The sequence below is a fragment of the Musca autumnalis genome, unplaced genomic scaffold (genome assembly GCF_047663935.1).
Source record: "Musca autumnalis isolate F117 unplaced genomic scaffold, ASM4766393v1 scaffold_1, whole genome shotgun sequence".
Classification (NCBI taxonomy): Eukaryota; Metazoa; Arthropoda; class Insecta; order Diptera; family Muscidae; genus Musca; species Musca autumnalis.
The window spans coordinates 174,042,147-174,069,962 of NW_027411644.1; the positions used below are offsets into that span (position 1 = coordinate 174,042,147).

The 27,816-nt window shown below is 36.1% G+C and overlaps 1 protein-coding gene across 3 annotated transcripts in view; it reads left to right on the forward strand.

Annotated features, from left to right (window-relative positions):
• LOC141388766 (uncharacterized) overlaps positions 1-27,816 on the forward strand; it is a 158,747-nt gene that overhangs the window by 69,697 nt on the left and 61,234 nt on the right. For all 3 annotated transcript variants that reach the window (XR_012408927.1, XR_012408928.1, XM_073959029.1), the window contains exons 2-3: positions 3,669-3,810; positions 9,050-9,148. Coding sequence is in view for 1 of the 3 variants with exons in the window: in XM_073959029.1 (XP_073815130.1) it covers positions 3,669-3,810; positions 9,050-9,148 (241 nt within the window). In the remaining 2 variants the exon portion in view is untranslated. The remainder of the gene's footprint in view (positions 1-3,668; positions 3,811-9,049; positions 9,149-27,816) is intronic.

Consider the following 27,816-nt stretch of genomic DNA (forward strand, 5'->3'; position numbering starts at 1 on the left):
CAAGTTTAGAAGTAGGAACAACAAAGAAACCTTGTTTGGCCGATCTGTGCTAAGCTATGCCGCGTTAGTGTTGTATGCAATTATTAGCGTTAGGCAGTGGAAGAATATTCAAACCTGCAAGAATGCCGCTCTGGGTGCCTTCTCATGACACCAATGGACCATCCTCATGAGTAGTCGAAAATGTCGAAGCAGTAGCTGCTTCGGTGTTACCGCCGTGAGCATTCCTGCCACGACCTAGCGGACAGGCTTCCCCTACCCAGGCACGTCAGAAGAGACGATCTGGAGAGAAAGGTACAATGGTCTAAATGAGTCTATCCATCTCTAGCATTCAGAAAAATTAACATAGGTCGCTGACATTTTAGAAAGATGGATATTTTGTTTACAGTTCCAGATGGTTTAGATCGGTCCATGTTTTAGAATAGCCCCATATAACGGTATCGGGCGATTGCCACTATTTTGAATTTTAACGATATTCATTGGCCGAACTACCTGTTATTTACAAATTAAGGTTCCCAGTGATCACGAACACATGTTTTGGTATAGCTCCCATAAAACGGTACATATCGATTTTCGGTATCTTGAGGATTTGAGTTATAGTTTTTAGGAGAACTAACCGTAATCGGGTGCCACAAATTTCAACGGTGGCAAAATACCGCTCGGTAAAGTTGGCGACATTTCTTGAATATTTCAGCCATGTACAACTTCTCTGCAAATGGTGTCTTAAGACACACCTTTCGGACTCGGCGATAAACAGTAGGTCCCTTATCATTGAGCTAATATGAATCGGGGTGCACACATTGATATGAGAGAAGTCTCCCTTGTCTCGTATGGGATGTTTGTGGAACAAATATTATTAACGGTAATTTGTCACTTGAGTCACGAAACTTCTCGACGAAAAATTTTCAACAATGATCAATGTTTTGGTATAGCCCCCATATAACGATACCTCCCGAATTTTTAGGATTTTAGGATCTGTTCACAGAACATTTAGGTCCAAGACTCCAGTTATTTTCATTTGTACAGTCACAGGCTAAGGATTTTAGCTGTCAGCTAAACCGGCTGATTCTTTGTAACTTGTTATACCTTCAGCCTTTAGGCTAAAAGGGTATATACACTTTTATACGGCCAAAAATGTGCCTCATCGAAATAACGGTTTTGAACCTCAAGTATGTTTGGACAAAATTCGTTTCAGACAATTTGGAGTGGATTTAGCCATGTCCGTCCGTCTGTCTGTCTGTCTGGCTGGTGCGCACAATAACTGTCGAACGGATCAACCGATTCGAACCAAATGTTGGGTATCGTAATATTTTGTCCAAACTTAGTTTAGGTTCGAAGCTGGGCCATATCGGTCCACTTCCTCGGGTACCTCCCCCACAAAAGTTCAAAATTTGTCTGTAAAATACTGTGAACTCTTGAAGGGAGAAATTGATTTGGTCCAAACATTACACATCGTACTATTCCTTCCGGATATAGATCGGGTTCGAATATCGACTATATCGGTCCACTCCTTCGGGTACCTCCCACACAAAATTCGGAAAAAGTGAAGTTTAAGAGCTCCTCTCGCATCGTTTTGATTCTTTTTTCAGTAAGTTGTTTTAGCGACCTCATTTACAACGGTGCAATTTTTTCCGGAGTAAGTCAATACTTCCTGAGGTAATGGCCCAAAAGCTTCAAAACCCTGTTGGCACATATGGCTATTGTGCAAGATAACTTTAAAACTTTTTCATAAATGTTTTCCAAACTGTTTTTTTTCTTTGGTCAGTGGCTGAGGGTATATCTCCGTCAGCACAGCTGACTGATACTTTCTTACTTATTTTAGTGAACTTCGGCAAATTGACAATTCCAATGGGTTTCGTAAATGTGAACGAAACGTCCTGTTACCCTGCTTAGTTTATTCCCAATATACATTTATAACACAACAAACACATATATAATTCACTCAATTCCGCTCCTCACCCATTTACCTTTAGAATCCATTAGCCCGGATATAATCCATTAATTTATTTTCTAGTTCTTAGACTTTTACAACATTCACTTTCAATAAAATGCGGGCGTTGTTAGTCACTTCACCAGCAACAGCATTAACAACCAGGAAGTATGTTAAACTCTTTGTGTTGTTGTATCTGTTGTTAACAACAAAATGTGGAATACAATTTGTTTGTTTTGTTGTGGTTATTTTGCAAATCTCATTTCTTTATTTTTTGATATTTATTTGGAGTTGTTAACTGACGAAGTATGGCAGCAGCACCAGCAGCCGCCAAAACAACACCCTCCTCCTACCGCCCATTTAACAAAAAAGTGAATGTCGAATTAGATATTGAAGTTGAAAGAAATACTTATGTTTTAAATTCAACAGCAACAACAACCTCACTTGTTGTTGGGCATTAAGGAGCTTGTGGTGTTGCGGATCAAATGGTTTGGCTATCTTAAGAAAAGTATCTATCATTAGTTGTGAACTGTTTAATCATTAATAAATAACAGCTAAAGTTTGTGGTGTTGGTTTTTGTTCTCTTTTGATACGCTTTTTTGGCAAATCACCTCTAATAAAATTAAAACGCTGTCACTAAGCGATTTTATGTTAAACGTTAACATTTTGAAGTGCATGCTATTTTTTATAACAAATGTTCGATTTTGTTTAGGGTTGCCAATGTAGACAAACTTTGAAGGAGATTTTTATTGCAATACTCAGCGATCCAATCCCTAACGAAAAAAGCACATTTTAGCGAGGGTAAGCTACATTTCGGGAGAAATGTAGCTTAGAGAAAAGCGAGATATATAAGTGGTTGGCATTATTGCCTAAATTATTTCTGCTAAAAGAAATAAAAGGCAAATGGGCAACCTAGTTCAATTTTGCATTCCTATTCTTTTACAAAAAATGGCAAGAATGCCAGCCCACATAGCGGCTTCTTCGTCTTATGGATGTTAAAAGGGTGGTCCCATATTCCCTTGTTCTTTCGGGGATCTTCATGGCTTTTACTTTCCTGTAATAATCAATAACAAATCTCTCCTTTATGTTTATTAGGAAAATCAATAAATGGTAACTCCAAATTCAATGCAATACTTATCCCTTTTTTTCCTCCCACTCTTCACAAGTGGCTTTTGATGTTGTTTTTGTTGTTTATTGCAGACAATAACGCCATGTAATTTTCTTTCTATTGGCTGTTGCCTTCATCTCCTTCATGGTTTGGAAAAGGCCTTTTCCTTGGTTGCCTTTTTTTCAAGGTAACACATTACCTGTTCAAGAAAAAGGCGGAAGCTGATATAGTTTTTCTGTGGTAGCCGAAGTTTATGACAGGTTCAAGAAATTTGAACCTTTTGTACATGAAACGTGCCTCGCCGTCGTTAGACATCAGCTTAGGCTGCGCATGCTGAGTGAGTCATGAGCGTCTGTACGCGATATCGTGTTGTTCACTTAGAGATTGTTATAAAAGTATGACTGGAAGGGTTTTTTTTCCTGAGGTTGGGGCTAAGGTTAAAGTGTTTTTGATGGCTGGCGATTTGTCAATTTATACAAAAGTTATGGCATAACGAACATTTAATGAAAGGGAAAATGTAAAGGAAAATAAATGATAAAATGGTTGGTGGTATAAGAAAAAATGAAATATTTTTTTAATTTATTTGAAATAGGCGTTTATTTAATTATTTATTTTCTTCTTTTTTCTTTGTAGTTAATGATTGCCTTCGCCTTCTGCGCCACATTAGCTTTGGTAGCTGGTCAAAACTACCTCTTCGGCCCTGGCAGACATTTCGATTACAATTCAATTGATGTGCCACAAGGTGCCAGCGGTCGTGATCCCAGACAAAACAGAGGTAAGTTGTAAAAGCAATAACAACAAGTAAGAACGCTTTAAGTTCGACCGGGCCAAACTTTTTATACCCTCCACCACGAACGGTATTGAAGTGAATAAGAACACTTAGTTTACTTTCGATTACACTGTGCAACATTTTTAAGGTGATCTTGTGCAAACAATTTGAACTGAGGATTTTTTGAAAGTACAGACCCAAACGACAAGAAACCCTAGTTGGGTTTTGTTGTGTCAGATCCAGCTCGGATTTTATGGCCTCATCTAAACATGGTTAAATATTGAGTTTTTAAAGAAATTCGGGGACATAACTCTGAAACCAATGCGAATCTTCTTCTGATCTCTGAAGCAAATTTGTAGATAAGGACAAGAATAAAATATTTGGAGAAATCATAAACTCGAAAAACTACATTTATTGCCTCAAATTTCAAAATATATGCAAAAATTCCACAATTTTTATACATTTCGCAATGTATCTCCAAAACCGTTGTTTTTTTCTGAATATTTTCTCTTGGAAAAATATTCCCTGGAATGTAGTACACAACTCTTCAGAACATGTCATTGTTGTAAAATGCCTCTATGTCGTTGTTTTCAGTAAATTTTTCAACGACGATTTAATCAAAATGTCAATAATGTAGTGAAATTCGAAATGCGAGAATAAACTGTTGGTGTGAACTGTGTTTGAAATACGTGTTGTAAAAGATATGATGCAAAATACCGCTGAAACAATATGAAATAAGCATTTTAGAGTTTCAGAATGTTCTAAAGAATTGTTGAGAACTTTATTTGGAAGATATTTGCAAAATGTTACTTGGTTCAACTCCCAATAGTTTAGCCGATACTGACCAGAATTTCAGCAATTATGTACAATTTTCTATATTTTATAGATTTTGATCCCCTAGATGGAGTTTTTCTTATGTGGTTTCTTCAAAAGATAAGTTCTACTAGTTTAGGGCTACAATATTGCTAAAAACAGCAAGGCCAAATTCCTATTCGTTTCTGAGATAAAGGCCTGATAAATGCAAAAAAGTGTAGATTTAGTCCGGTTTAGATGAGGCCATAAAATCCGAACTGGATCTGACAGGACAAAACCCAACTAGGGTTTTTGTAGCCTAAATATGTACTTTCAAAAAATCCATACTAGAAGTTGTTTGCATTTTCAGTGTTGCATAGTGTTATAAAAGTACTAACTTTTTAGCAATTCCCGTCTGTCTGGCTGGCAGGAGAGCAGGATAATCCTCGAACGGATCTAACGATTTGGTCCAAATTTGATTTCCGCAATATTTTGCTTAAACGTAGATCAAGTTCTAAGATGGGGCACATCGGTCCACCCCTTCAGGTAGCTCCCAACAATAGTTAAAACTGTTCGCTAAAATACTCTCGATCTCTCGAAGTGAGTATCCGATTTCACCAAATATTTGCACATCATAATATTTTTTCCAGATATAGATAAGGTTTAAATATTGACTATATCGATCTACTTCTTCAAGTATATACCCCACATAAAATTTCAAAAATGTTCGGAAAAGTGCATTTTAGGCACAAGATTGCTTTGAATTTGTTTGCAGCAAGTTGTCCTTGCGACTCCGAATATGACGGTACAGTTTTTTTCGGTGGCAAGTCCACTTCTTGAGATTTGAGACACAAGTGCACCACAAGTCCTGCCGGCACCAAATAAAGTTACTGATGAGCACAATAAGCGCAAATTGGGCACCAGATTTGGGCGAAACTTTCCACATTGTTAAATTTCTTCCAAACATACATCAAATTCCGAGGAGGTCTATATTGGACAAAAACTAACAAAAATTCAAAAATTTCACTTGAGTGCCGTTCAGGAACTGTTCGATGATCGTTTTGAAAATATCAGCGAAGATACTCCTTGTGGTTCTGTTAACATTAATATAATATTTTTCCTAGATAAGTTCTTGCTTCCTGACAATATGGCCCAAAATCTACGATGATCAACAAAAATTGCTGGTGGACACAATAAATATAGGAAGGAGTAATTGACAAGCTTAGATCAGGTTGCAAAATGCTTTTTGAGGAATCCGCCCCAAAAATGTTCAACACATTTGCTGTTTAATCAAGTTTAATGTTGCTTCTGGGATCGTAAAGGAAGATACAAAGCTCGAAATGTCCCAATATTTAGAGTCAATAATTGAATCCATGTTAATTGGCCGGAATGTTTCAAGTTTTGTTCTTGTAATATAAGAAGGTTGTGTAGACTGGGTTTATTGAATCTATGAGTTGAGTTAGATGCCTTGTTTCTGATAACAACCATGCAAATGCCCAAAATTTAGGCTGGAAACTTCTAAACTTGAGGCGGCTGCATCGTCCGGATCTAAATTGGGCTAAACTATTAGTTTTTACCTTAATGTGGACTCTTCGGGTACACATTCACACTGTACCTTCTTACCGCCTGCGCAACTGCATCAATTTTAATGCTATTGAAGCCTGTCTGATAGGCTTGTGGATCTAGAGGTTCTCATTTGTACCTTTGGGCATCTCTACAGATCATGAAGATCTCTTCTGACAGACCCTTGGTGTGGGAAGCCTGTCCACCAGATCGTGACTGGGCATGCTCACACCGCAGCAGATACTGTAGCGACAATATTTTGGCATGCTTATGTACCGGTAAAATCTTCTTAACGATGGTCCAATGTCCTGCAGTCCTCAGTGCGTCATTCTGGCAGGTTTGAATATTCTTCCACTGTGTGACGCTGACATTTGCATACCATCCACCGCACCGATGTTGCGCAACTAGGAAACTGTTTCTCAATATGGGGAGGAGTAGTGCTTCTAGAATCTTCGTTATTGGAGAAAAGAGGGAGATCGGTCTGTACGATTCGCCTCTGCTGGGATCCTTGTCTGGCTTCAGTAGCAGGACCATCATTCCAACTTTCTAACCCCCAGTTTTTGTAAAAAAATTTATTGTTCTCACACGAATTGTCAAATTTTGTAGATCGATTTACTCGCCTTAGGGTAAATGTGGCACACTGATTTTTAAATGAGGAATTCTTCACTGTATATAGAGCATGCCTACGAAGAATTAGGTCTGTATGTCATCTGTGGTCTGAGCTATGGATGCTAAAATTATTACGAATATAGACGAACGAACAAAAGATAGTTACAAAAACGGGGGGTAAGCCTCTGGGTAAATATTTAAATACTCAAACCCGGGTTCAATCAGTTGCTTAAACTTTACTGTTGGATACATTTCGGATGTCGTCTGCAAAATTGCTCATCGTAATTTTTGTCGGTGGTACGTCTTCGGCCACGAAGGTTCTTATACGGCGTAGTACATTCCTCTTTGCCCTATCACCCTCGGAGTGCTCTATTAATTACCGGTTTAAATAATACACCCACCTCTTCGGGACTGACACTGTCACACCATTGGAAGTTACAGTCGTTCTATCATCCTTCATTCCTGTTTTCGAGAGTTATTTTAGCCTTGCTTCAGGTGGTCTAGCCACACTTTTCGCTTATCTTCGCGTACTAGTTTTTTTTAAGAGTAAGTTTTCTAACTTTTGGATCTTCAGTGTTTGTAAGACAAAGCTAATCTCGTCGCCTCTGTTCGGAGGAATATAGCGAGCGGCTGCAGCAGTCTGCTTTCCATGGTTAAGAAAAGTACGGCGATCAGAGGTTGTGAGGTTAAGATGGCATGAGCCAAGAGAAATAGCGCGTTGCCATGATACGTCATTTAACAGACCGGTGTGTCACAATGGTGTTAAATGGCTAGCTGTGACAAAATCCTTTTATCCCCGTAGGAGCTTCTTAATACACCGTGCGAAATATGGAGCTATCAATTAGCTCCACCAGCGCTGTATCTCTCTGGCCATTGCCTAGAAGGTAATGTCAAAGCTCATGATGCTTATTGCTCTCCAATCGCGAACTAATGTCTGGCATACAACGCAAGGCACAGCGATTCATTGGCCGTAAGTACACATTCAACAACTTAACCTCGGTAGTCACTAAGGTCAAGTTCGCGCGAGATAGTTCTGCAGTGGACAGACTGGTGCATAAGGCAGGCAAGTTCTCCTCTTCTGCAACAAGCTGCAACGTAATTCCTATCGCAGTATCTGGTAAAAGGAACAGATCCTTGGCCCAGGCTGCTTTTCTATCCCGGCACGGAAAAAACAGCTCGGAGCTGACATTACTCATAATTGTTGAAGTGACGCCCCTGGTCGATGATTCCTCCAAGTCAATTCGGTGCATAAAACCTTTGGTGAAGGCTGCTTTCAATTGAGAATAATTCCTCATCAAATTCAGCACAAAGAAGTACTCCATGTATAGTGATTAAGTCGATCCACGATCGAACTACACGACGTCTGTCATTAAGCTGGTATTCATGCTTGTAGTAACGGCAACAATCATCACAATTTATCCTCACAGCTTGAACTCATCTAACACATTCTGGAGTCCTTCTGCGATTATTTAAATTTGAGCGCAGCCAACATAATTTCTATAGATTTATTCTTGAAGATCACGGCCTGATATTCAATGCTCTCAAGGTGTTTATCGTCAAGGTTCATTCTGATAAAACGTGCTTACAAAGTATTCTTTCACCTGAGCAAGTTCCTTGTAGATAGCCTTGTAGATTCCTGACTGGCATGGGCATGTGATTGCAATGCCCTCAGCGGAAAGTTAGTGGCACAACGTTGCTGCTTTATGTGTCGAAAACGTTGAGCATGCAACGCGTCATACTCTTAAGGACTCGGCACATACGGTCCGTTGAGCGTCGCATTACAAGTTTTTTCAAAAACAACAATATGGCCGACGCGTTAAAGTTAAATGTAATTTAACTTTTTTGGGACAATGCGTGTCCCAACGTGTCACTAAACGGACCATATGTGCCGAGGGCTTTAGTCAGATTGGACAACATACCTGATATAACCTGCTTCTACTTTTCATTAGAAGTCTGTTTGTAGAGACTAATACTTTGAGACTGCTAGCAGACGTATAACACTCCGAAGTAATGCGACAGCGGTACTGGGGTGGCAACTCCTCTGTAGGCCCACAATTAAAAGTGTTATGTCATTACGTTCATAAAATACCAGACGTATATGACACCTTTTACTGTGGTTTTCACAGAACCAGAAAAATATTTGGATATTTTGTTCATACTTTACAAACAACTCTCAGCTTAACACACTTCTTAAACTTAACACAACTCTTCAAAAGACGAAATAGTTTAATACCGATTAAGGATTTTTTATATAATTTATTATTTGCTTATCTTCTTGCAGGACCCGTTGTATTCCCCCCATCTCCCCCAGACGCAATTGATGAATCCAGCGGTGTTATTGTCGGTGCTTCCGGTTATGGTTTTGTGCCACCACAACAAAGTAATACACATTTCTAAACAACAACAACAAGAGTTACAAAAACAAGTCACTTTTACACTCAAATACTCCATATTAATTTAAACAAAAAAAATCACTTAAATTTATTTTTTATTTTATACAAAAACAAATGTTAAATAGTTTTACTTTATAAAATGCACTTTGTAGAAATAATTGTATGCACTATTTTTTTCAATTTTTATTTTATTTTCAAATAACAAAATATTACAATAACAACACAAACAGTAAACTCAGTGGATTTGCAATTTGAAAAGCTTTAATTCAATTAAGTGCAATTTGTTTTTATGTTTTAATTTTTCACTTTTCCTTTATTTGTTTTTTAATAATTTGTCATTTAGTGTTTAATTTGCCTATAATTTGCTTCTAATGAATATTTTTTCCAATAAGCAAATAATAAAATATACAATTTTTATTTTTTCTAATTTAAACAGGAGGTAGAGTATTCAGACAAATAGGATAATTTTTTTCAATGATAACTAATGCGCACAACAATACACATCTAACCAACCACCCACCCACATGTGTGACTATGAGACGCCAACACCCACACATACTCCCCCACACAACTATGAAATCCCAGCACTCATATAAACACCCACACTCCCCATTATAACCTAGGAAATATGGAAATCCCTTACCTCAACCCTTTATTTTTATAAAATGATATTGCTTTTTCCCCCACCCCTATTTAATGTCATTACCCCTGATCAAAAAAAGCGCGCCTAATGTATCATAGTTATGTGTTCTTTTTATTTTGTTTTATTTTAATTTAATTTATTTGTAACAACAATAAAAACAATAAAGTTAACCCACATTTTATTTTAATTTGCTTTTAATTTGTGCTGTGTTTTTTTTATTTAAAACACTTACCTCTCCTTTATTAACTTTAATGCTTAAATGTGATATAGAAAAATGCTTTGTTCCATAATTGGGTCAGTTACTCACTAATTGCCGACATAGTTACCCGATAAATTGTTTAATAACTTAATTGATGATGTTTACACTAATGAGGCCAATTTGATGATAATGAATAATGACAAATTTCCATAAGGACTATGATGATGTTACCTATACAAGATAATTAGGTCAAGGGATTGCTCACAATACATATCTTACGGTTTGAAATGTGTAGCTGAAAATTATAAAATTAGTATTACATATCGTCAACGTCATGCTTAAGTGTACCACACGACATTTTCTGTTTTGAGAAATTTTAAAATTAAAACCATATTTATATTTTGATTAAGCACAGTTTATGAAATATCTCTAAATTTTATACAAACTTCCGTTGGAATACAGAAGATTTTTTTTTTTTAATTTTTGACATATTTGTGAAATATTTGCTCTGTTCCAGAACCTGCAAGAAGCTACTATTTTTACTACAATAACAATTTTTCCTTTATGTTATCGAAAAAAATAGTAAAAATTAGTAAATTCTTGCAGTACTGGAACAGACCAATTGTTTCATATTTGAGAAGAGACGTACAATCGTTCCCCTTTAAAATTGCCAGCTGAGTCCAAACAAGCAATTCTGTTCCATCTTGTTTTGTTTTCGAAACACTGAAAATAATGTCAATTACAAAAAATATAAGAGAAGTTGCCTGAAAATTGCTAGTACGAACAATTTTTTCCACTTCCATTCCCCAACAAACAGAGTCTTGTAGCCTATAGTTCCATTGCGAAGATATTTAGTATGAGTGTAAGATTACGGAGAAGTAAGAAGACTACATTTTTCGCGAAGATCGGAAATATATGTTGCTCTCATTGCATGACTTACACTTCGGTTCATCTGAATATAACCAACCCATTTTTGCCTACAAATACAGATATATCAAACAATAGGTGAGGAATTTTAAATTATATTTTTGTGGACATGCAGAGTATATAGTAGCCGAAATTTTCAGTACCTAATATGTCTCACATATGCGTTATAACGGTACTTTTTTTCTCGCTTAATGAAAAAATATCAAAATATTAGCATGTTCACCAGGATAGAACCACCCTAATAATCTATATAAATCCAGAACTCCGAATACCTGCACTAATTCCCTCGAATTCCACTCGCGAATGAAACTCTTTTCGAGCATGTTGAGGGGGGGCAAATTGCACCCTTCCCCCACGCAAACAAAAACTTACCCTACCGTTTAAAAAACTTACACCCTCCCCCCAAATTGTCACTCGCGAGTAAATCGGAATAAAGGCAGAAAGTGTTCATTGCCAACAAATATTGGACAGAAATGGTGTATTAGGGTCTTGAAATATGTTGAAAATCGATGTTAAGAACTCTAAAAAATATTCTTTGGAGAAATTGGTATAAAAAATAAAAAATTTAAAAAGTCAAATTTTGATACTGAATTGTGTTCAAAATTTTCAAGACCACAACAAACAAAATTTACAAAGAAGTCTCATTTGATAGGTTTAAAAGTCCACAACAGGGAAAATATGACAAAGATAACTCCAATTTCTGCTTTTCCAATTCAAAGATTGATATTTTATCTCAGAAAAATGAATGAGAGCAGTTCCGTTGGCTGTGCACTTGAACAGGTCCAAAAAATAAAAAAACCCTACCGCCTAACGCTTCATGTCACTCGTGCTTTAATCCAAATGGAATTATTAAAAGGTTAAACATTTAAAAGTTAAACATTTATTCGGAACGACCGCAGTCGTTAAGATAAATACCGAAAAAATTATATTTTTGTCGGAAAGTTCATATGTACGACCACAAAGGTCCACTAAATTCTAAAACCCCGCTAAGCCGGTATTTGATCCGTCCTTATATGGACGTTTCAATAGGGATAGGTAAGTCGACTTTCGATAATTCGATTAATCGAGTTTTTGCAGTCAAAACTCTAAAGTCGTAGTCGACTTTTGGCTGAAAGGAAAATCGCATAATTGATTATCTTGTGATCGATTTTCGAGTTTGCCAATAGATTGTTGACTTGGCGGTTTTACAGTTTTGGCGGTTGTACAGTTTCAAAAGAAAACTCGATAATCGACGAATAGTCAATTATAATCGATTTTCTGTGGTGATTAAAAAAATCGCATTTTTAATTTTATACCAAAATCGAAAACTCGAAAAATCGATTATTGCTTTCCATTACCTATCCCTAGGTGAGAGTATATTTCTGTCGGAAAAGCTGACTGATACTTTTTTATTTGTTCATAATTTAACAAGTTAAAAAAGCGTTAACTTTATCCGGGCCGAACTATTTTACCCCCACCATGAAGTTTTATGGGCGGTACTGGATGGGAGAAGTTTTTTGACCACAGGGAATACCAACTATCAATTTATAGCTCTGTGTTACAGTGAGATCCGTCCTAATCACCATATGGTGGATAGAACATCCACATCCAGGCCCAACGTTACAAGAGATAACCTACACCTTTTTCAGATGTAATTCGGATTATTTTAATTGTAATTCGACAATTCTATTTGTAATTCGTAACATTTCATTTGTAATTCGAGAATTCCATTTGTTATTCGAATTATTCCATTTGTAATTCGAATTATTCCATTTGTAATTCGAAATATTCCATTTGCAATTCGAATTATTCCATTTGAAATTTCAATTATTCCATTTGTAATTCGAATTATTCCATTTGTAATTCGAATGATTCCATTTGTAATTCGAATTATTCCATTTGAAATTAGAATTATTCCATTTGTAATTTGAATTATTCTATTTGTAATTCGAATGATTTCATGTGTGATTGCAAATAAAATAATTCGAATTACAAATGGAAATAATTCGAATTACAAATGGAATAATTCGAATTTCAAATGGAATAATTCGAATTACAAATGGAATAATTCGAATTTCAAATGGAATAATTCAAATTACAAATGGAATAATTCGAATTACAAATAAAATAATTCGAATTACAATTGGAATAATTCGAATTACAAATGGAATAATTCGAATTACAAATGAAATGTTACGAATTACAAATATAATTCTCGAATTACAAATAAAATGTTACGAATTACAAATAAAATGTTTCGAATTACATCTGAAAAAGGTGTTGATCAACAATCCTATCGCAGTTCCCATAAACAACTATCCGGTTCTCGGAGAACATCCCTATCTATTGCGGCTGAGGAGCGTCAGCTGCCACGAAAAACCCGAGTATTTTCGCTTAACTACGCTCGGGATTGTGCATCCATCTAAATTCCTGACATCTGCCCAGCATGTGGTATGGGCCCGCACGTTAAACTGCACCTGTTCAACTGCACTGCCAAACCTACTCAACTATCTCCAGTATGTCTGATTAAGCAAAAAATGAACTTACAAACATAAAATAAAAAGCGCTGTTACAACAACAACAACCAATTAATTCATAGCTAATTTCGTAACAATGTGTAGCTTGTAAACTTCAAAATACCTGAAACCGCGCTGTTTTTAGTTTTTAGTGGAAAAATGTTTTGACAGCCAATTAAGGCTGATAACAATTATAAAATACCTGCGATCGAATCGAGGGCTATTCCAAAACATGGAGAAGAAGTGGGCCGAAAACGTATGTCTATATTTTTGCGAAGATGTTTTTAGACACTAGGAACGCTACGTACCCAATTACATCCTATTTGGGACGATAAAAACTTCAAAATAACTGAAATCGGATGGCACCGTTATATTGGAGCTATACCCAACACAAAATCCCAAGTTTCAAACAACAAACAATTCCTTTATGAGTTACTTTATATTGGGGATATACCAAAACGTTGATCCATATAGCTCAATATCAATACCAAAATTTCTACTGACCTACATGTCATTTGACTAAAATTGTATCCACCTACTTCAATCGGTTCGGGCGCTAAAGTGATTTCCGCTTACGGACATGGCTATATCAATATAAAATCGCACGCGAATATATATACTTTGTCGGATCTAAAACGATTATTTCGAGGAATTACAAACGGAATGACATACTTAATATACCCTCCACTATATGGTGGATTAGCTTAGTTATCTATACCTTTCCATTTAAGTGTTCAATGTAGTATTGCAACCTGATATTTAAAATTTTTATGCCCTTAGTTTTATGGCTATAGGGGGGAAATACATATACTTTGTTGCCGTCAGGAATAGGCCTCATTGGAATATTGTCTCTAAAAATCCTACGAAGAGCAAATAAATAGCTTGTGGATGCAGTAACTATTGAAGCAAGTAACTGACATTGGTCCTTGTGATCCTGATTACAACGATAACAATTTGTTCATGGGCAAGTCCTAAGGTAACCATCTACAAGCGCTGGTGGGCTCGAAATCTGCGAAATAATGACTGACATTGGTCCAAGTATTGTACATCGTTATATTTCACACAATCTTAAATCAAATTAGATATAGTGCCGATATTACCGGACAACTCGTTCAAGAAACTCTGTATAAAAGTTCAAAGTTTCGCTTATGTGGATATTAACGACAGTTCGAGGATCGTGTTGAAATTTTTACCGAGGGTAGTAAATATGGTGCTGTTTACAATCATATAATGATGACCAATTAAAATAGCTAGTAGACACGATAACTAACATATAGAAAGTATTAAAAATAACTATTTCGGTCCATTCCTTCAGGTGTTGCTCTTTAATCCTGTTTATTGTGTTGAGATTTTAATGTCGGGTACTCCACCAGAAAGATTTAAGAAGATGTGAGTCGGAAGTGCATACATTCATCACCCACTTATAAATTATTACAATTTGACAAAATATGAATTATTACCTCCTTGGATGTTGTCGGTTTAATATATCACAAATATTGTCAATTATTTCATATTCCATTAAAAAAGGTTAAATCAAAGGTTTTTGGAACATAGGTTAAGAAAAAAATTTCCCAGTACAAATCTGCTTGCGAGCCAATTTTTGGTTGTTGCGGACAAAAGATATGGAGGTTTTATTTCGGCTTTTAAGAAAAAAATATTTTAAAAACGCCAATTATTTTAATGAGCTTAATTGTTACTAAAAAGTTCTCTCGAAGTGACTTCAGCAAGTAGATTGCATAATACATGTAAAATTTTACTCAGAATTCGCAGAATGTACATAAATTTGATAAATTATTGAATATAAGTCAACTTTTTTCAAAATAAATGTCCATTTACCGGTCATAAAATTACCCAAAAAATTGTTGTGGATCAAAAATTCACGGCGAATCAAATGAGACTAAAATCCTAAAGATTGGTATTATAGTTTCGATGTTACAGCCAAAATAAGCACACATTTGGGTCAAAAAATTATTTTTTTGTTTGAAAAAAATATTTTTTCACATGCATTATGTAGTTGAAAATATTTGGAAAAATCTATAGGAATACTTCCTTCATTTTGCTTAAATCTCCCAATAAAATAGACGGATTTGGCTTTATAGATGTTCATTTTAAAACTTTTCTATTTGGAAAGATAATTCGGTTGCAGAGGATATATCTCATGGCTTCGGAAATGGAAATAGAGATCAAATAACCCATTTTAATTTATATTATAATTTGTATATATTTTTCGAAATTTAATTTGCAGGCTAAGATGTAGCATCGGCTTCATCACAATTCACAGCTTCTATGCAAATTATCTTTTAAGGCCAATATTTTTGCCTAGTCCAAAAACCTTTCATTTTATCAAAAAATATTTAATTTGTATAATATACCAGTGCTTCCAGCACAGCACTTAAAACACCAAAATTATGCTGCTGCTATGTTACGCTAGTTTTTTATTTTAATAGCAAAAGCAACTCATGTGCCATGAATATGTGAATAGCACAGCAATCGTTCTTTGATTTCATGACTGTTGCTATGTGCTATGCTGTGAAATTGTCATAGCCCTAGCATAGTCAACAGCATTTTATGTAAAAATATTTGTAGAGCAGCACAGCAATAGTCTTCGTTTTTATTAATTAAATTTGTCATTCCGTTTGTAACACATCGAAATATTCGTCGGAGACCCTATAAAGTATATATATATTATTGATCAGCATAAAATTCTATGTCGATTTGATCATGTCCGTCTACAGCTCGCAATTTTAAAGCTAGAGAGTCAAAATTTGGTACAGAAGTTTTTATTACTTGCAGGATGGTTGGTATTGAAAATGGGATATATCGGTCCACGTATTGATATAGCCCCCATAGAACGGTACCTCCCGATTTTCGGTATTTGTAAGGTTTTAGCTTCATTATCCTACCAAAATGGTACGTAGTCTTCTTTATGAGTATACGTAGTCTTCTTTAGGGGTATAAAACTTTCCCCCAGAATTTTGTCGGTATCGGTCCACACCTTCATATAGCCCCCATAGAACGGTACCTCCCGATTTTCGGTATTTTGAAGGTTTTAGCTTCATTATCACACCGAAATGGCTGAAATTTGGTAATTAGTCTACGTTGGTGGTATAAAACTTTCCCCCAGAACTTTGTCGGTATCGGTGCATGCCTTCATATAGCCCCCATAGAACGGTACCTCCCGATTTTCGGTATTTTGAACGTTGTGGCCTCAATATTCCACCGAAATGGCTAAATTTGGTATTTATACTTCGTTGGGGGTACTCAAACTTCCCCTTTAAATTTGTCGGTATAGGTCCACGCCTTCATATAGCCCCCATGGAAAGGTACCTCCCGATTTTTCGTATTTTGAAGATTGTGTCTTCAATATTCCACCAAAACGGCTGAAATTTGGTATTTAGTCTTCAATGTGATATAAAACTGGTCGCCAGAAATATGTCTGTACAGGACCACGCTTTCATATTGCCCCATTTCTGACTAAAATTCGTCGGTATAGGTCCACGTTTCGATATAGCCCCCATAGAACGGTCCCTCCCGATTTTCGTAATACTGAAGATTGTGACGTCAATATCCAACCGAAATGGCTGAAATTCGTTATTTCGTCTTCCAAGAGTTATAAAATATTCCAGAAGAGTATTATCAGTATAGGTCCACGTCTTCCTATATTCCCATAGAAGCGTACTTCTTGATTTTCGGTATTTTTTAAGTTTTAGCCACATTCTCTTACCGAAATATAGGAAATTTGGTATTTAGTCTTCTTTGAGCCTAAAAACTTTCCGTCAGAAATTTGTAGGTATAGATCGACGTTTTGAAATAGCCCCCATAGAATGGTGCCTTACATTGTTTTACCGAAATTGCTGAAATTTAGTATTAAGTCTTCTTCATACACGAAAGGAAACTAATTATTCCATTTTACTTCTGCTGACTATGCTATGCTATGTGACAATTTCACAAGCACGGCACAGACCATCTACTATGCTACATTCATGTTCGCAGCATAGCACAGCAATAGTTTCTGTTTTTGAAAATAGCACGAATGCTATTGCTATGTTTTTGATTTTGAAGACTATGCTATGTGCTATGGAGATTTCACAAGCACAGCAGAGACCAGTATTTCAGCCATGAAAATCTTCACTAAAAAGTGGTGTCGTAAGAGTTCGAGCTCGGCAATAAGAATAAGGTCCTATATTATTAAGATTAATTGACGTGCACTCATTGATGGGAGAGAAGTCCCTCTTGTCCTTCGGGGGTATTATGGAAACATATGTATGTAGGTATTCCACTTTTATCCGTTCACTCAATGCAAAATAGTACTAACTTTAGTACCATTTAGTACTTTTCGTATATATTTGTACACATTTCCGAATCACCTCCTTATATTAACAAACAAATATCTCAACCAATATTAGCATTAGTTTTTGTTTTGGTTGTTATGGCTATGTGCTATGCTGCGACACTTTCACAGCACCAGCATAGACCCTGTGCTATGCTGTGAAAAACTAAACACTGTACTATACAATCACAAGTAGCGTGTTCTAAAAGGATAAACCTTGGCTTAAGCTATGTTAAATTTTCAAAAATACTGGTGATATGCTGGAGTTTTATAATCAAATATAATATGGTGATCCACATATAAGAACAATTAACAAGTTTTTCGAAAAAGATAGTGTAGTATTAATATAAATCATGTGACTAATTCCAACATTCATAGAAGAGGCAGGGCGACTATATATTTTAATAATTGGAATGGTCTTGCAATATACATATGTACATATGTATGTACATAGCATTCAGAAACTCTGCCTCATAAATATAAAACCTACTTTAGGTAAATTTGCTAATAAGATAACAACCACTAATTATAATCATTTAAATATCCTTCCCAAAATTATGCCCATCCAATTATTTTTATCAAACAACTGTGAATACTAATATTCAATTTGAATATATAATTAAATTATATTACATGCTACAATATCGGAGATTGGTTTACGTGGTGGTTATAACCATCGTAGAATCAATTAGTATGTTTAACAATACGGCTTTGAAGAACAATTTCAGGGATAATTTTGAATGCGTCGTAACCTAATAGTACAATATTGCTTTATACTAAAAGTAACACCCCTGATTAATTGATTGATTTTAATCCGTTTCTACTATACGCCGATGGTCAGTGGGTCTCTCATTGATTACAGATAATATATACAAACATAAATTTGTTTATTTTTTCAATAATTCATTATATTCACCGAAACACCAGTACACCCATAAATATAGCGCACTTTTTTACTCTATCTCACATCCTCCTTCCTGTGTTTTTTTATAAATTATTCAAATTAAAGTTTTTATTTTATTCTTTTCCCCACAAGCTTCCTTGTTTTTTTTTTATGTTTATTGTACAACCTGTATTTTTTAAATTATTATATATTATTTTCAAATTTATTTTATAATTAAACAAAACCCGAAAATAAATGCAATTTTTTTGTTTTGTTAAAATTACATCCCAATAAAAAAAGTTTGTTTAAAAAAGTAACTCCTCCCACCCTGTTTTTATTTTTTTTTATTTCAAAAATTTTTGTTTGGCTTTCTTTTGGCTGATTTTTGTTTTATTTTGACTCCCTCAAACCAAATGCACCAGTTTGATTTTTTGTTTGCTTTTAGTTGTAAGTGCTTGTAATGTTGCCACTAACAACAACAATTGCAACAACAACAAAATACACATATGTTTGCCACCAACCAACCGACAAACAACCACACAACATATTCCATTACAAGTCAAATTAAGTGCTTGGCTGTTGCATAAGAATCTATCTGCGGTTACAAGAGCTGAAATATAATTCGGAGTTGGCCACATTAATTACCGGAGCTAAGTGCTTTGATTTTTATTGTTGGCTATTTGGAAACACTTGTAAGTATGTAATTTGATCGTGTAAGTACCGATAACCCTATTCATATCCAAAGAGGGCATCTCGACCAATTGGAATTGGTTTTGTGAAAAATAACTAATTGTCAAGAAGCTAATATTATTCAATACATTTTTTGAATTAAAAAAATGCGGGACTTCAGTAAGTAAGTTTAATGTTAATATGGAATATGTTGTAAATCAGCTCTGTCACATTATTTAAAGAAATATGGAAGATTTGAATCGTGGAATACCAATAGGGTTTGGGATCTAGAATTTTCAAATGGAATTTCCCGACATTTTGTGTCCGGAAATAGCCCGGGTTTTTTTGGGTACTTGAAGATTTTTTCTGAATATTTGAAATTTATATTGCTACTAAATTATTTAAATTTATTAAAGATAGTAAAATTGTTGTAAGTAGCACGCATAAGGTCTGTGGATCAATCTCTGACCTCCACCTCCACCATATGGAGGGTATAATTAAATTTGTCACTCCGTTTGTAACACATCGAAATATTCGTCGGAGACCCTATAAAGTATATATATTATTGATCAGCATAAAATTCTATGTCGATTTGACCATGTTCGTCCGTCCGTCATACACATACATACATATGTTCCCACAACATCCCCGAAGGTACAAGGGAGACTTCCCTCATATCAATGAGTGCACGCCGATTCATATTGGCTCAATGATATGGGACCTACTTTTTATTGCAGAGTCCGAACGGCGTGTCTTACGACACCACTTGTAGAGAAGTTTTTCAAGGCTTAAATACTCAGGAAATGTCGCCAGCATTACTGAGGGAGAATTTTGCCACCGTTGAAAATTTGATGTTGCTTGGCCTGGGATTCGAACCGCAGACCTTCTGAGTGCAAGGCGGACGTGCTAACCATTGCACCACGGTGGCCCCCAACCGTCCGTCCGTCTGTCTGTTGAAATCAAGATACAGCTAGCAGTTTTAAAGAAAGAGAGTCAAAATTTGGTACAGAAGTTTTTATTACTTGCAGGATGGTTGGTATTGAAAATGGGATATATCGGTCCACGTTTTGATATAGCCCCCATAGAACGGTACCTCCCGATTTTCGTTACTTTTAAGGTTTTAGCTTCATTATCCTACCAAAATGGCTGAAATTTGGTACGTAGTCTTCTTTAGGGGTACAAAACTTTCCCCCAGAATTTTGTCGGTATCGGTCCACACCTTCATATAGCCCCCATAGAACGGTACCTCCCGATTTTCGGTATTTTCGTTATCCTACCAAAATGGCTTAAATTTAGTACGAAGTCTTCTTTAGGAGTATAAAACTTTCCCCCAGAATTTTGTCGGTATCGGTCTACACCTTCATATAGCCCCCACACCGAAATGGCTGAAATTTGGTACTTAGTCTACGTTGGTGGTATAAAACTTTCCCCCAGAATTTTGTCGGTATCGGTCCATGCATTCATATTCCACCAAAATGGCTGAAATTTGGTATTTAGTCTTCAATGTGATATAAAACTGTTCGCCAGAAATATGTCTGTACAGGTCCATGCTTTTATATTGCCCCATTTCTGACTAAAATTCGTCGGAATAGGTCCACGTTTCGATATAGCCCCCATAGAACGGTACCTCCCGATTTTGTAATACTGAAGATTGTGACGTCAATATCCAAACGAAATGGCTGAAATTCGTTATTTCGTCTTCCAAGAGTTATAAAATATTCCAGAAGAGTATTATCAGTATAGGTCCACGTCTTCCTATATCTCCATAGAAGCGTACTTCTTGATTTTCGGTATTTTTTAAGTTTTAGCCACATTCTCTTACCGAAATATAGGAAATTTGGTATTTAGTCTTCTTTGAGCCTAAAAACTTTCCGTCAGAAATTTGTCGGTATAGATCGACGTTTTGAAATAGCCCCCATAGAATGGTGCCTCAACTTTTTTTTACCGAAATTGCTGAAATTTAGTATTAAGTCTTCTTCATATATGAAAGGAAACTAATTATTCCATTTTACTTCAATACAACTTGTGGTGGAGGGTATAACAAGTTCGGCCCGGCCGAACTTAACGCCGTTTTTACTTTAAATAAGGATCATCTCACTAGTGTATAACTTCTCAAAATTTGATCTGCGTCTACCATTAAATGATGCTGACATTTTGAAGCCAGATTTTAAGTGTTTTTTTGAAATTTTCTTCTAATTTCGTTCCGCAAACAGGTTTTTCAAAAAATCGTATATAGGATTGTAGATCTCGCGATTCTGAGTTATTTGATATATGTGTCGTGAATGTAGCCTGCACAGCTTCACAGAAATCTGCATCCAACTACGAAAATTTTGTGCGAACATTTTTCTAAAAATCATATTTTTCGGGCCTAAGTTTTACAGAGATATATCCTCAGCCTGTGCAAATTGAAACACTTTTTTCACAATAAACATATGTATTTAGGGGGTTTCACAATTTTGGTCGTATGAACCGACAAAAATGTTGATTAGGATTAATGTTCAAAAATTTTGCGGAAAAGGTACTTAAAGGTATGGACCGACATAGACCATGGGAGTGCCATAGGGCGTTTTTACACCCTTCGGGCTGTTTTCTCAAGAAGTATGAACTTGCCCCTGAAACAACTTTTACCATAGTAATTGAGGCAGCGAATGTAAGTTGCTTTAACAAAAATCAAAGTGATTCAATAGCAGTTCTTAAAGTGAACTTATCCGAAATTTTTTGTGGGAGGTACTCGAAGGAGTTTACCGATTGAGTCCATATTGGAAACTTATCTAAGCCTGGTAGACATTTCACGACTTGCAATGTATGGACCAAATTGGTTACTTCCTTCAAGAGTTACCGTACGCACAAATTTTCCGAACATTTTCGAACTTTTGTGGGGGAGGTACCGGAAGGAGTGGACCGATATAATCCATCTTTGAACTTGAACTAAGTTTGGACAAAATATTACGAAAGCCAAATTTTGGACCGAATCGGCAGATCCGTTCGAGAGTTATCCTTCGCTCCAACCACTACACACGGTGTCATAGGGTTTTTTGTTACTTTCAGGCTATTTTCTCAGGAAGTATGGACTTGCCCCTAGTGAAACTTTCAGCGTCGTATAGAGGACAGCGAATACAACTTGCCTAAACAAAAATCAAAGCGATTCGAGATATTGGAACTTATCTAGGTTTGGTAGAAATTACACGATGTGCAAAGTATGGACCAAATCGGTTATTAAATCGAATCTGGACAAAATATTTCGATATCCAAAATTTGAACCGAATCGATTTATCCGTTAGAGAGTTATCGTGCGCACCAGCCTGCCAGACAGACAGACGGACGGACATTGCTAGATCTACTCAAAATTGTCTGAAACGGATATCGTACAAACATACTTGGGGTCTAAAACCATTATTTCGATAAGGCACATTTTTGGTCGTATCAAAGTGTAAATACCCTCTTTAGCCTAAAGGCTTAGGGTATAACTAGTGCAGCATCTTCGATTTTGTGGAAACAGAGATTCAAAAACTTCACTGATAATGGAGCTACATTAATTTGATCCCAAAAAATAGTGTGTGATGCTACATCACGGTTCCTGATTGATCGCCTTGAAATAACTATATATCGATGTAGACATTCGTGGTGACACTGAAACCGGATGCGCAAATTAGAGATGTTTTATAGGTTTTTTAATGCTTAGATGCAGCCGATGCTACATCTAAGCATCCAAGTTATATTTCGAAAAATATATACAAATTAAAAGATATGGTCTTGCTGTGCATGAAAATCACATGCGGACAAAACGATTTTGATAATTACGCGATTTACACATATTTTAATAATGCATATAAGTTAATGCGGTTTATTTGAACTCTATTTCCGTTTAAGAAGTCTAATGATTTATTTCATCAACCCGATAACTTTCCTCAATGGGAAAACTTCTATGTGAATGTAGTTTCAAGAAAAATAAAAGAAGTACTCCTATAGAATTTTTCCAATATTTTCAACTCTAGAATGCATTTGAAAACTATTATTCCAAACCAAAATTTGTTTTTTGTAACACAAATATGTGCTTATTTTGGCTATAATATCCTAACGACTATCCCGATGATTATAAGTTTGGTCTCATTTGATTCCCCGTGGAGTCCTTATTTAAAATTGTTATTTTTTTTGTAATTTTTGACGGGTAAATGAACCTATATTTTCAAAAAATTCGGATTACATTTAAGATTTTGTCAACTTTTTGTAAATTCCGCGAATGCTGAGTAACAGTAAAGACGTCACTTCGTGATATCTTTTTAGTGACAATTGTGCTCGATAAAAAAATTAGCGTTTTTAAAATAATTTTTTCTTAATAGCAGAAATAAAACCGCGATAACATTTGTCCGCGGCAACCAAAAATTTGCTCGCGAGCGGATTTGTACTGGGGAATTTTTTTTTTAACCTATGTACCAAAAATCGTTAATGTAGCGCGGAAAGAAAAAAATCAATTTTTTGGAAATGGAATATGAAATAATTTGCAACATTTCCCATATGTGCTTAATGTGACTCCAAAATTTTTCAAAAAAGCTTATATATAAAAATTTGGGCAATGCACTGACTGTAGCGTGGCCGCTACAAGGAAATGATTTGAATAGAAGTTGGCTCCTCAAATCCATCGGATATCTAACACACTGGAAGATTGGCTTCCACAACATGACCGATTTTGTTGCCGAATATTACTTCATAAAGGCTGAACATGCCAAACGTGAGATATTTTATCTCCTAATTTTAGCATTAAAATCATCTAGAACCCTCTTAATGTCGTGCCCACTTCAGTGGTCATATGCTCAACTCAGGCGTTGGTCTGTTCACACGGTGTGCCTTAACAAATTTAAGTGAAAGGTGCTTACACCTCGGAAGTTTTTGCTGATTCTGAAACTACAATGCTCATAGATGAGAAATATCAAGAAACAAAAAATCGCCGAAGGGATTTTAAAATAAATCGCGATGTAAGTTCACATTTTTAGGGGTTCTTAGGTTTTCACGATTTAGCTTGGAAACCGCGAGTTCTATGTAAATGGATCTAAAGCAGAGAAAATTCTCCACAAGATTGGCCTTTATGATATTTTCGTAGGTTTTACCGTTTACCGAAATTGAGACAATGCACTGACTGTATCGCCTCCACTTATAATATCAGCTTTGCAGTACATTCGCCAGTACGGACATTCAAGGCGCAGATTCGCAAATAATGGTTTGTGGGGGTCGTCAACTTTAGACCGAGTGAACGCGCGACGCATGTTATGTCGCTACCTTTAAAGGGTAGGGTAGTTCCCTAGTTGATACTACGGTGAGGCCAGTATCCATTCGAAATGGGAGAGGAACCAAGATAGGTTCTGAAGTTTACCATCGCTTGATATTTTTCACTCCATACGTCACGTTGATTGGATCTTCCCTGAAATTATTAGACCCACCTAAAAATTATGCTGGAAATTTCCGATCTTTAGCCACTGAAATGATGTTTCTTTTTATACCCTCCACCATAATACGGAGGGTATAATTATATTTGTCATTTCGTTTGAACACATCGAAATATTCGTTGGAGATCCTATATATATATTATATTCTTGACTAGCAGACCCGGTTCCCGTTGCAGGCCCGTCATAATGGGTTTTAATGATAACTTTTTATGGACTTTATGTTTGATAATTCAAAAATAGGTCATTTTTACCTAACGTCTTCGGTCCATTCTTTTCTCTTACGGACTTTGTCGAATTTTTCGCGCATTGATGCTGTTTAGGATTTATTATCGTCCATGTCCCCAGCCTTTATCGTAAAGCGATCTAATTATAAAAGTTAAAAAAATGGAAATATGTTGGCGATTTTTTATGGAGAAGTCTTGTGACTACTGAGAACCTCAAATGCCAAATTTCAGCTAGTTCGGTTAAAAATTATAGCTAAAATTCTCAAAATACCGAAACTCGGGAGGTATCGTTATATGGGGGCTATACCAAAACGTGAACCTATGTTGACAATTTTTGGAGGAGATGTTTTGTGACCACTGTGAAACTCAAATATTAAATTACAGATAGTTTGGTCACAGGAGTTACCGTTATATGCGGGCTATTCCTAAACCTGGACGTATCTTTAAAATTTTTGGTAAAAAAGTTTTATAACTTCAGGTAACCTCAAAAGTGAAATTAAGACCCTCAAAATACCGTAAATCGGGAGGTACCGTTATATGGGGGCTATACCAAAACATGGACCCATATTGGCGATTTTTGATGAAGTACTTTTTTGACCTCTGGGAAGCCCAAACGTCAAATTACAGGTAGTTCGGTCAAAAAAATATATATAGCTAAAATCTCAAAAATACCGAAAGTCGGGAGGTACTGTTATGTGAGGGATATACCAAAACGTGGAACGATATAGCCCACCTCGACCTGCCTATGGAGAAAAAACACTCGGGTGCAAAAATACGGCGCTCTAGCTCAATTATTGTGGACACTAGAGTGATTACAACTGACGGACATGGCTGTATCGACTCAGGATTTTATCCTGATCAAGAATATATATGCTTTATAGGGTCGGAAATGTATATTTCAAGGGTGTAAAAACCCCCATAGAACAGTACCTCTCGATTTTCGGTATTTTGAAGGTTGTGGCCTCAATACGAGGGCAGTTCGGAAACTTCTTAGCCTAGCACAAAAAGCGCGGTATAAACAGAAAAATATTAAGTGTTTTGGAAACTTCCACCTCTGTTATAAACACATGTTACATTTTGTTTCGATCTGGCAACTCCTTCATATAGAAACAGGTGTTCAAAAAAGACGCATCCGCAATTTTTTTTACAATGGAAAAATTAGAAATGCGTGCTGTCATTAAATATTTACATAAAAAAGGTTTATCGGGACAACAAATTCATAATGATATGGTGAATGTGTTAGGTGAAAGTGCTCCTTCATATGCAACAGTAAAAAATTGGGTTGCTGCATTTAAACGTGGTCGTACAAACATTGAAGATGAACCACGTGATGGAAGTCCAAACACAGCAACAACAACAGAAATTGTAGCCAAAGTGCATGATATGGTATTGAATGATCGACGAATAAAAGTGCGTGAAATTGCTAATATCATGGGCATCTCAATTCAATTTTGCATGAAGAATTACAGATGAAAAAGCTTTCTGCAAGATGGGTCCCGCATTTGTTAACAGTCGATCAAAAACGCATAAGAATGAAAATTTCTCAAGCTTGTTTGGATCGTTTTAAGCGAAATAAAATGGATTTTAAGCGTCGTTTCATAACTGTTGTTGAGACATGGATCCACCACTATACTCCAGAGACAAAAGAACAATCCAAACAATGGACTGAAGCTGGAGGAAGTGCCCCAAAGAAGGCAAAAACAATTCAATCGGCTGGTAAGGTTATGGCAACGGTTTTTTGGGACTTCAAAGGTATTTTATTGATTGACTATCTGCAAAAGGGTAAAACAATAAATTCAGAGTACTATTGCAACCTTTGGGATCAATTAAATGCACAAATACGAGAAAAACGTCCTGGCTTACAACACAAAAAAATAATTTTTCATCAAGACAACGCACCAGCGCACAAGAGTGTTTTAACAATGGCCAAAATCAATGAATTAAAGTACGTGTTGCTTGACCACCCACCTTTTTTTTCCTGATTTAGCTCCCAGTGACCTTTACTTGTTCCCACATCTAAAAAAATTCCTTGCTGGCAAGCGTTTTACCTCAAATGAAGATCCAATTACAGTTGTAAACCACTATTTTGAAGACCTTGAGGATAACTATTTTAATCAAGGGATAGAATTGCTAGAAAAGCGTTGGACTAAGTGTATTGAAGTTTCAGGAGATTATATTGAAAAATAAAAATATTTTTGAAAAACTAACTATTCTCTTTCATTGATAGGCTAAGAAGTTTCCGAACCGCCCTCGTATCCCGCCGAAATGGATGAAATTTGGAATTTAGCCTTGGTTGAAGATATAAAACTTTCCACCTGAAATGTGTCGGTTTAGTAACACGTCTTCATATAGCCCCCATAGAACTGAAATTTAGTACCTTGTCTTTCACCAGAAGTTTGTCGGTATAGGTCTTCATATAGTCCCCACAAACAGTACCTCCCAATTTTGGGTATTTTGACTATTTTAGCCACATTACCGAAATGGCAACAATTTCGTAGTTAGTCTGCTTTTCATTCATTCCCGCAAAGAATTGTCGTTAAAGGTCCACGTAGAACGGCAACTCCAGATTTTAAGAAATCAAAAGTTAAACCTGGCCGATCTTGACACCATTTGTACTTGTTAAATCTAGGAATCTGTTCAAAGGACATTTGGGTCCATCACGCCTTTACTCAGGAAAAATCGGTAACATTCCGCTAATGGGTATTTTCGACACTTTTGAAAATGTGATGCACGTGTTCTGCATGCAAGGCGAGTGTACTTACCATTGCACCACGGTGGCACCCTCTATCGCATACTTCACTAGTGTAATCAAAAACACACACAGTGACCATACCCATCAAATAT